This window comes from Fukomys damarensis, unplaced genomic scaffold (assembly GCF_012274545.1).
Source record: "Fukomys damarensis isolate Sample0158 unplaced genomic scaffold, DMR_v1.0_HiC HiC_scaffold_12, whole genome shotgun sequence".
Taxonomy (NCBI): Eukaryota; Metazoa; Chordata; class Mammalia; order Rodentia; family Bathyergidae; genus Fukomys; species Fukomys damarensis.
Window position 1 is genome coordinate 47,913,211 of NW_022900924.1, and position 11,081 is coordinate 47,924,291.

At 36.2% G+C, this 11,081-nt stretch overlaps 1 protein-coding gene across 5 annotated transcripts in view; it reads right to left on the reverse strand.

Moving 5' to 3' along the window:
- Positions 1-11,081, reverse strand: part of Il1rap (interleukin 1 receptor accessory protein) — a 130,417-nt gene that overhangs the window by 14,426 nt on the left and 104,910 nt on the right. For all 5 annotated transcript variants that reach the window (XM_010624104.3, XM_010624107.2, XM_010624108.3 and 2 more), the window contains exons 9-10: positions 4,025-4,168; positions 1,963-2,106 (exon numbers count right to left, since the gene is read on the reverse strand). In XM_010624104.3, coding sequence (XP_010622406.1) covers positions 1,963-2,106; positions 4,025-4,168 — 288 coding nt within the window. The remainder of the gene's footprint in view (positions 1-1,962; positions 2,107-4,024; positions 4,169-11,081) is intronic.

The following is an 11,081-nucleotide window of genomic DNA, read 5'->3' on the forward strand; positions in this document are numbered from 1 at the left end:
GATGTGTCTGCTTTCACTAACTGGCAAATACTTTCTCCCAGTTAAAAACAAGTAGGAAAATTAAAATACAGTATAATTTTATTCTGCTGCCAGGGCTCTGATTAATTCCCATCACTAAAATCTTCAGACTATCTCTTTACAGATGCTTAGCAAGGACTATATAATCCTTTACTGGGTTAGAGCTACTGCCAACTCCGGGTGATGCTGGCACCGCGGAACTCATATGAAGACTTGACACTCTCCAAGCAGTCAGTTCAATTCTTAGCCTTCACAGGAACCAAAAGCTTGCCATTAAAATCTAGCATGTGCAACACAGAAGAGAATCCATGAACAGGACACGGACCAGGTGCTGTAGGCGTGGAAAGAGACCCAGAAGCAAAGTGGACTGAGTAATAGCATCAAGGAGAATCCGAAGGGCCATCCACAAAAAACAAGATGCAAGAGGAATTATGCAGGGCTTGAGTTCCCTAAACAACTGTTAACTCTTATAGGAGCTTCTTACCTAGTTATGTAGCATTTTTCTTTCTGTAACATTTCACTTAGTAAATAAGTAATTGCTGAATGTCTATATGGGTAAATGAATGAATAAGAGATCCAGAAAATTAAGTGTTAAAATGAGTGAAATGTATCCCTTAACTGTATAATTTACTCATCATTTCCTGGGAAATTTAGATTGAAGATGTTGTTTTTTGTTTTGTTTTGTTTTGTTTTGTTTTTTCTGGATGATGACTAGAAAGATCCTTCTAATTCAAACTGAGAATACAATTATAAGTCTTTGCCTCAATTATCATATAATGAATGATTTTTCAAAACTATGTAAACAAATGATGGCTATAAACAGAATTTTTGAGGAAGAAAATTAGCCTGTCACTCTTAAGATCAGAGATAGTACATAAATTTCAAAGGTAGGCAGTTTAACAGCATATTTATAAATATTACTTATCTTAAAAAGACTCAACCCATTGCTTAGTGTGTCACCAGATGGACTTGAGAACATATATTTTTGTTTTAAAATATTCAGCAATTGGGGCTGGGGATTTAGCTCAGTGCTTCTACCTCCTACCTCACAAATGCAAGGTCCCTAGTTTGATCCCCAGTACCCCCAAAAAAGATTTTTCCCTTTGCATCCAAATGAGGCATCTGCTGTGCACAGGTACAATGCAGACACCTCGGCTTCCAGTTCCTCCTCTGTCAAGTACACTATATCTCCAATTAAAAATTTGTAGAAAAGAAGATGCCGACTTAAGGAAAAGGAGGTGAGTAGCATTACTTTGCTAGAAAATAAAGGAAAAAGAAATGCACAAATGACAAAGGCAAATATTCAAACTGTTTTCAGTAATGTGCTCTTTTCTGTAATTCACTTTTAATACAACTGAGTGAACTTCAGGTTGTAAAAGAAACCTATTTTGTAAACTTAAGTCTTTGTACAAAGAAAATTCTAGCTGAAGCAAAGCAGATCAATCTAAGTCTAAAAACCTAAATGTGGCTCAACAGAAAGCTGTGGTACTTTAATAGAGCTCTTTTTCTGGTAAGGAGTTCTTAAAAATTACAAGGGTAAATATTTTGCAACTATAAAGCAGATCGAATAGTATATATACTATAATGTTTTTTGTTTGTTTTATTTTTTTGTTTTTGTTTTTTTGTGTGTGTGTGGGTTTTTTGAGACAGGGTCTCACTATGTAGTTGAGACTGACCTGGATCTCACTATGTAGCCCAGGCTGGTCTCGAACTTGCAGCGATCCTCCTGCCTCAGCCTCCTGAGTGCTGGGATTACAGGGGTGCACCACCATGCCCGGCTCTTATAATGTGGTTTTAATTCTAAAGAACTCTCCAGTCCTTTAAAACTTGCATATTACATATCCAAAGTTGTGAATATAAGCTATGACTCTCATATTTAGTCCAAAATTGAGGAACATCTTTGCCTTTTAGATGGCATCTTTTGTACTCATCTGAAATACCTACTTCCCCCAGGCAGACTGTCTCGGTCAAAGATGCACAGCTTGTATCCAAATTCATTCTCCAAAACTCCACGGAGGGTCAGTAAGACGAATTCTTCTTCTTCAGCATTTCTTGCATAAGATACATAAATATCATATTCCTTCCCGTCTACCAAAAGGAGCACAGATCCAATATAAATCAGGAAAGTTTAATAGTGTTACTTTTTTCTTATATCTAACTTCAGCATATTAGACAGTTTTATTTTTTACAAGCAGAAATTATATGACAGATTCAATGTGATTTTCCGCTGTAACAGTCTCCAGGCAAAATGGCTATTTGAATTCAAGTTTTATTTGATCTGTCTTTAACTGCTGGCTTACTTAGCTTGGGAGCTCCCTAGCGGCTTGGTAAAGCACACTTCAGAGTGTATCTGTGTGTGTCATGGAAGTGTGACTTTGAGGTCTATATCTAGACCCTGGACCCCTCACCTCTCTAGGGCTCTTCTTTCTGGCCCCCAGGAAGCCAGTAGCTTTGTGCCACCATTCCCTTCCACCGTGATGTTCCCGCCTTAGCAATAGTCAAACATGAACTGAATCTTCGGAAACCATGAGGCTAATTAAATCTCTTTCCTTTAAGTTGTGGTTGTCAGATATTTTTACCCAGTAAGAAGAAAGCTAACTTATACAGTCTCCTAATCTAATCTCACTTAGTTGAGAACAGGATGTAAACTGTATATGCTAGCATTTAATGCCATGCAAAAGAATTTCATATTCACCATCACAGTATATCATTCAATAATACATTAAAATTAAAAATCGAGGAAGACCTTTTGACAATGTTTAAATTATACTTGAAAAGAACTACAGTTAAAATACACTTATATTCAATGGAATAATATATTCTCAAATTGCCTTGTTCTAGAAGTCACGAGTCATTAGAAATACAGATTATGCGTCTGTTCCAAAAGCCTACTGTATTAGAATCTTTATGGGGTAGACCTAACAATCTGTATGTTTAAATGTTTCTTTCCAATTTCAAGGCATTCTTTTTTTTCACTAGATCATTATTTCTTAAACTGCAATGTGCACATGAATCATCTGGAATATGGCTAAAATGTAGATTCTGATTCAGTAAGGGTTAGATCTAAAATTTTCCCTCTGTTATCACATGATGCAGACACTTATGGTTGGTGTATCGGTCTTGAATATAGTGTGAACTTGCACTATGCAATACAGATAACATAAAGCATGTGACTACTGAACAGTAGAAATAGAGCTACTGTAAACTGAGATGCACTATAAGTAAACAATAGAATGTATTTGAAATTTGGAGTATTTTAGTGCCAAAGGAATGTAAAATGTCTCTCATTAAATTTTTAATATCAATTACATGTTGAAATAACAATATGAATATACAGAATCAAATCATTGCTCTCATTTGTTTCTTTTTACTTTTTCTAATATGGGCATTTGAAGCATATGGTGTCTTAGTCACCTTTTCTGATGGCTGAGACAAAATACCTGACACAAAGTTAATGGAGGAAAGGTTTATTTTGGCTTACAGTTTGTAGAGGCTTCAGCCTATAATTGGCTAATGCCAAGGCAGGGTGGCAGGGCAGAGGGGCATCATAGAGGAGAAACAGTTCATGGTAGGCACAAGGCAACAGGCATCCAAGCAGTAAGCAACAAGCGACAAGCCACAATAACAGCTCTTTCTGTCCTTTATATCGTATCCATGCTACTCACACCCTTAATCCTAGCATCACACCTTGAATCAATCCCAGCATCACATAAAACCAGCCACCTCTGAAAATCCCCATCTATGACCTTATGAGGCTTGAAGGGGTCATCTAGACACAAGCCATAGCATATAGTTTGCCTTTCGTTTTCTATGTGGACGATGCAAATCTAGATTAAATAACACATCAATCTACAAAAAGATAATAATATACATTGAAAAGATTTTTTTATAATAAGAGTTGGGCTGACAGGTCATCTACTTAAATCTTTTAGTTAATCTAGGTTTTATCAAGTAAATATTTTCTAAAGACAATAGAGGAGATTTACATTAAACCTCCATTCCTTACCTAGTATGGTTTCATCTGTTCCAAAATGAGCCCGATAAAAGAGAACCATCTCCAGCCAGTAAACGTGGTAAACAACAATAAGAATTACCACCAGCAGGACTGTAGCTCCAAAACCACATGCCAGTTCCACTGTGTATCTTGGTGCTACCAAAAGAAATAATAATAAAAACAACAGCAAAATCAAATTAATTTCCATTCAGTGATCATGTTGACCCACTACTCTACAATAATTGGAAAAGCCAAGTGGCTGAATCATGACATTGACCTCTGTATGTGAATTGGTTAACATGGTAGAGTTTAGGGACTACTTTTAAATATCAGGCTGTGTCATATTTACTTGTGTGTGTGTGTGTGTGTGTGTGTGTGTGTGTGTGTCTAGCTCTTAGATCTTTTCATCTATGTGATGAGTTTTATAGGCTTTGACAATGCATAAATTTAAGTAACATCTTAATATTGGTAGGATTTAGAATGATAGCTAATTCAATGCACAATTTGTTACCTAAATCTGCTCAAAACTATTTTTGAATAGTATCAATCCATTCTGTGATTGACCATCTGTCGGGATGGAGTTCCAAAAGTTCTACCTGGAAAATCTCATCATAGTGGCAGAATTTTAATTGTTGGAGCAGCTGACTTGAGTAAAAATTTTAGTAAGTTTCCATTAATTTTAGTTTGTGTAGTGTCATATGGAAGGAACTTCATTTGTTTTTCTTTATTTGCATGTAGGTTTCAAGTCTTGTTTTCTTTGGGCAGAAATGGGAGAGTCCACCAACTGCTGAGCATGAGGGGCTCTGGAAGGATCCCCATGTCCATGGTTCTAAGGTACATATTCAAAAGATTGACTTTTAAAATCTTGTTATGCCCATGTTTCCACATATAACTGCTTATTTTCAAATCAAAGACACCTTAGCAGTTTTTTTAACTATCAAAAAGAGCAAGTGATTTTGACTGAATTGAAAACTAGATATTAATTCATTATCCCTGTAAGGAAGCCCATTACAACGAAATCATGGGCAACCTTCCTGTCTTACTTACCTTTAGCTTTTCCTTTCAAACATCAGGAATATTTAATATTAAGCCTTTGCTCTGCTGTGATTCTGGCTGAAATAGTCCTGTCCTTTTTTTCAGTTTTCCAGTTTATGTGTAAATAGCACTATTTTGTATAAGGTTTCATAGAACAAAACCTTGTAACTTGAGCTCTGCTAGTAGAAATTCCCATTCCTTGTTTATAACTTTATTACAGCGTTGCTCTTACACTGTAATTTGTCTGGAGGCCTGCTTTTCCATCTGTTCACTCTCCAATAAGTCATACATTCATAGTCTTTCCAGTGGAGACTTCTTTTCATTCATGCTACCCTTAGAAGATGTAGTATTTTAGATAACATTTCCAGATATAACACTTTGCACTTCTGGTATGTTTAAAAGCCTAGCATTTACATTAGGCATCAGAAACTTCTGGTTATTATATCAGCTGTAGTACTGAAAGTTATAAGTTTCAAGAAAGAACACAAGATTTGCTGGATTTGAAGCAGGACTGACTTACATTAGGTATAAATTGATTTGATAACTACTCATTGACATGTTGTTTTCATTTTTTTTTTTTTTTTTTTTTTGGTACTGGGGATTGAACTCGGGTCCTTGTGCTTGCAAGGCAGCCACCGAACCGCTGAGCTAAATCCGGCCCTGACATGTTATTTTCTAGAATGGTGGATACAACAGAAATGGTGTCTGGACTTTTGAAGTTAACATTACAATGCAGGGATGCAAGTAAGGCCGTAAATGTGTTTATTTTAAATAGTGATGAATGTTAAAAATAGAGCTAATGTGATAGAGGTGAATGAATGACACGGTTTGCCCAGTGGATGGACTTTAGATAGGGTACTGAGCACCTGGAACAGTGTAGATGTTCAGTGTCTGCTGAGACAAGTCATGGAAGGGGCTCATTCACAGCTGGGATAGGTACCAAGACTCCAAAGTGCAGGGATCTTTTCGCAATGCTTTAAAGTTTAATTATTGACCACATACTAGAGGGGGAAAAACATCTCCTTTAGAACCATTATCTATTCTACAGAGAAAACGGTTAGCAGCCCAGAGCTGAATAAAGGGCAAACTGTAGAGTTTTCAACTCATTACCCCAGATCCAGGATTTTAATCCTGCCCTGGGTAGAGCCTGAGACTAGGCAGTGCAAAATTACTATTGGCTACTCTTGTATTTGTTCCAGCAGAAACGGTCCTTCAACATAAGAAGAGTCCACCATATGCTGCCAGAAGCAATGCCAGTGTAGTTATTGAGAGTTTACTAATATCCATTCAGGTAGCTGACATAAAAATCGTGTCTCTGGAATTTCGGAGTACATATTATGTTAGCAGCACACTGGGTGAATCCCGCTGTTATTTTCATTATCTGCTCAGTTTTCTGGGCTCTCTCCGAATGGACACTTTGTCCATCTGCACAATATCAGGCAGGGGCTAGAGAAGGTCCTCGGTTAGACTGACCTGAGACGGGCTTTTTCTAAATGTCAACAGACGTCTCGCTTAATGACCAAGAGATCGATTACCCAAATAAATTTCCCTCCCACATCCCTCTTACTACTTCCTATTTTATTTCCAATAGGGCTTGTATGTTTTATGTCAGATACAGATTGTATTTTGTGTAACCACCTTGATATCAAGGAGTCTGAAGTGCTATCTAACTACCTGGACTCTTCAAATAAATGATACTCCAATCTGATTCTTCCACGTGGTCGAACCATATTCAAGAAATGCTGCGCAAAGCTTTCGGGGGAAGCAGTACTGGCTTACAGGGAACGGTGTCCCTCAGCCTACATTTTCTGTCTGCCCCGACTGGAACCTCTGGCCTTACGGCATAATGATTGTACCTTGATGTAATATCAGACCAGAGTGTTTCCAACTGGAGTTAGGTGATGCACTTTGACCAAGCTGGACTCCTGCCACCCTTCTCCCACTGATTTCACTAGAATCTAATTCAGGATGTAGCCAAATGGAGTCGTGCACTTGCTTTTACTCTGTGAGTTAGAATTTCCTCTGTTTCTTCTGCAGTTCCATAGTAAAATTTGTCTCCAAATTATAAATTTGTAGCCAATAACCTTTGATTCAAACTTTTCCAGACTTCATCTCTAATTTCTACCTCACTCTGTGTTCTAGTTCTGCACCCATCTGCCTCTGTGCTAATCTAAGTTATGCATCTTTACTGTAGTAATTAGAATCTTCTTAGGTATTGAATCTTCCAACCAAATGCCAGTTGCTCAGACTTTCAAGGTTCCCTGCCACAGAACCTGGGGCTACTCAGTGCCACATATAAATTCCTTATAATTTTTGGAACTGCAGCAATGCTCATTTTCTTGAATTTTAAACAAATAGTACCCATTATTTAAATGACAGTTAACAAGAGAGCTATGATGAATTGACTTGCACATCTGCTTGATTTGGCTACAATGTGTTACAACTTATACAATGCAGACTTCAGGCTTTGTCCATTAAAGAGTAAGTGATAGTGGACTAGTCTTCTTTCCACAGTATCTAAAATAATGTTTTTTTTCTTAAATTGGACAAATGATAGCATATGAGTGTGATTTTTGAGGGGAGAACACACAAAATGATTAGCCCCACAATCACTCTGGCTTTTTGTCGGAGGACATTTTTTTGGGTTACGGAACCCAAAGTGGAAAGGCAAAAGAAGCCAGTGGTTGCACCGAGGTAAGGAGAGAAAAATTAAGAGTTCAACACTATTGTGTCAAACTGACTTCACTGGCCTGAGTACCAGAGAGAAAAGAATGGTGTACAAAAGGAACTCTAGAAATCTACATAGGGTTATGGTGACTCCTTTGGGCAAATGCAAATCTGTACTTATTTAGGGTGATATTCTCCAAGGTCAGGCAGAGAGTAGCAAGGAGCTGAAGAGTTCTCAGAGAACAGCAAGGGTTGGAGACAGCTGAACCCAAAGCGCTTAGAGGGAAGAGCCTTTGTTGAGCTGCCCAGACACACCAGAGAGGCTGTGCCTTAGAAGTAGGAGCAATTTAGCCCTACAGGAAAGGCCATTTAGGACTACTCTTACACAAACACATGAGACGATTAAAAAGAGAGAAAGCCAACTAAGTACCATCCAACATTTATAAAACCAGACATTCAATGATATCGTATCTATTATGTCCACAATGGGATATTACACAGGAAAGAAAAAAAAAAAGAAAGAATGTGACCCACACAGAAGAAAAAATCATCAAAAAAAAAAAAAAGGCCCAGAATTGGCCAAGATGGTGTAAGTACCAGATAAATACCTCAAACCACATTGTGAAGAGCTGAAATGCTTCCAGAGGAAAAATTGAATTTCAAAAACTGAAAAATGCATTTCTGAAATAAAAAATGTCACACATTAGATATTATAAAAGAAATTATCAGCAGATACTAGAAGATACCATAACAGACAAACAAAAAACAAATGAAAATGAATTTTTAAAATGATAGTGTCAGTTTCCTGTGGGAAACAGTTGAGTTGTATACCATAAATACAATTATACAACTGAAATAATTAGAGGCAGAATGACATATTTGAAGAAATAGTGATGGAAAAATTTTCAATTTAAATGAAAAAACCTGCAGAGTAGGAAAGGCTAATAAATAGATATAGAAATACAGGCCTACCTAAGGATATTGTAATTGTTCAAAACTAGCAAAGAAGAGAAAAAAATCCCAAAACTTGCCATGAGAACAAAAAATGAGACACATAGGAAGGAAACAGTAATAAACAACATGAAAAATTGTCCAATTCACCTTATAAATCATATTAGCCAGGAGAAAATAACATTTTAAAGAGCAAGAATGAAAAGATAAAGAAAAAGGACCAGGGATTTAGCTCAGTGGTTCCACCGCTTGCCTTGCAGACTCAAGGACCAGAGTTTGATCCCTGGTCCAAAAAAAAAAAAAAAAAAGTTTTCTGCCACAAGAAGAGAGAGAAAACTGGAATAATTTCTAAAGAAAATGAACTTATAATTCAAAGCTTTCTTCTAAAGAAAACCCCAAGTCCAGGTAGTTAATAGGTAATTCTTTAAACGATGTGATCCAAAAACAATAATTTTACACATAGGTATTCAGAAGAGGGACATCGTTATCCAACTCATATCATGAGTCCTTAGTGACATCACGGCACTGTAAGAAATGAAAATGATAAGCCAATGTCCTTTTGAACACAGACATGTACAAAAACTTTAACAGGAGCACACATCTTTAACAAAACATTAGCAAATCAAGTCAGAAAATATATTAAAAAGACAAGACATGCTGATGTGTGGTTTATTCCAGGAAGCAAAACTGGATGAACTTTTCACAATCAGTCACTGTAAATCAGCACATTGACAGATTGGTAAAAGAACAAACTCACAGGAAGCACTCAAAAGATGGAAATAAGAATTCAACAAAATTCAACACCCCCATTAAAAATTTTTTTTTCAGAAAACTAAAAACAAAAATGCATATAGAAACTATTTAATGACATATCGAATATATGAATACTTGTCCTTAAATTTGGGATAATGCAAAGATGAATCCATTTCATAATGTCTACTGATCACTGTACTGGAGGCCCAAAAGAAATACACAGTAAAAGTAATCCAAGGTATAAAGTTGAAAAAGGAAATTAAAAATCTATTTCTTTAGGAGTAAGATGATCAAGTATATAGAAAATCTTAAGCGACCAAAAGAATAAAAGAAACAAAAATGTTACTACTTAGGTAATCTATCCAGAAAGCCAGAAGGTCAAGATCAGTGCATAAAAATCAAATAATTGCTCTTCTATGTTTTATCAAGGAACGATTTGAAATTGAAATTTTAATGAATTCTACTAAAACAGCAACAAAATATTTCAGGATAAATTTAACAATATGTGTGCAAGATCTGTACCTTCCTATGTAAGAGAAAAGAAAAAACTACTTCTTAAAAATTAATAAAGACACATAAATGGAGAAATGCATCATATTTATAGACTGGATTGAAATACGGTTAAGATTTCAATTCTTCCCAAACTGATTTATATTTTAGTAGGGTCCAAAGCACAACTCCAGAAAATGTATCACTCAACAAGGAAGAAAAGTACATGATTCTTAAAATAATCAAATCGGCCGGGGATTTAGCTCAGCGGTTTGGTGGCCTGCCTTGCAAGTGCAAGGACCCGAGTTCAATCCCCAGTACCAAAAAAAAAAAAAAAAAATCAAATCAATCTTGGGAGGAAAAAAGCAGAAGGGTGTATAGTATCTGATTTCATGATTACTTGGAAGCTATGCTAATTAAAACAGAAAAGAGCCTGGAAAAACGGCAGCCTGATTCACAGAACACAACAGGGAATGCAGAAACAGAGCCAGCCTCAGAGTCAACTGATTTTTGGGACAACTTTTCAAAATAATTAAAGAAAAAAAGTTATTTTTCAATATGAATTTGAAACAACTGGCTATTTGGGAAAACAAAACAAGATGAGATTTTTTTAATATATTATATCAAGTAAATATTTTGAAAGCGATCATAGGAAAATATAGTAGTAATCTTCCAGAAGAACCTGCGCGTTATTTCTAAGCTAATGGGGGCAAAACTGCTAATACAGGATTTAGAAAACAACTAAGCCTAAAAGAAGAAATTAATAAAATAACTTCAGATTTTTTAAAAAAAATTGTTTATCAAAAAATGAATTCACAAACTGGATAGAAATATGTAAACTTGTATATTTGAAAAAAGATTTTTATTCAAAATGTGTGTGGCCTATTACTCATTACATTAAAAACAAATGAACCTGGGCCAGAGATTTAGCTCAGTGGTTCTAGCAACTGCCTTGCAAGTGCAAGGACCCGAGTTCCATACCTGGTACCAAAAACAAACAAACAAAAAACAAATGACCCAATAACAAATTGGACTAAGGATTTAATGCATGCTTTAGAAAAAATTATTAATGGGGCCGGGGATTTAGCTCAGCAGCTCGGTGGCCTGCCTTGCAGGCGCAAGGACCTGAGTTCAATCCCCTGTACCAAAAAAAAAAAAAAAAAAAAAAAAAAAA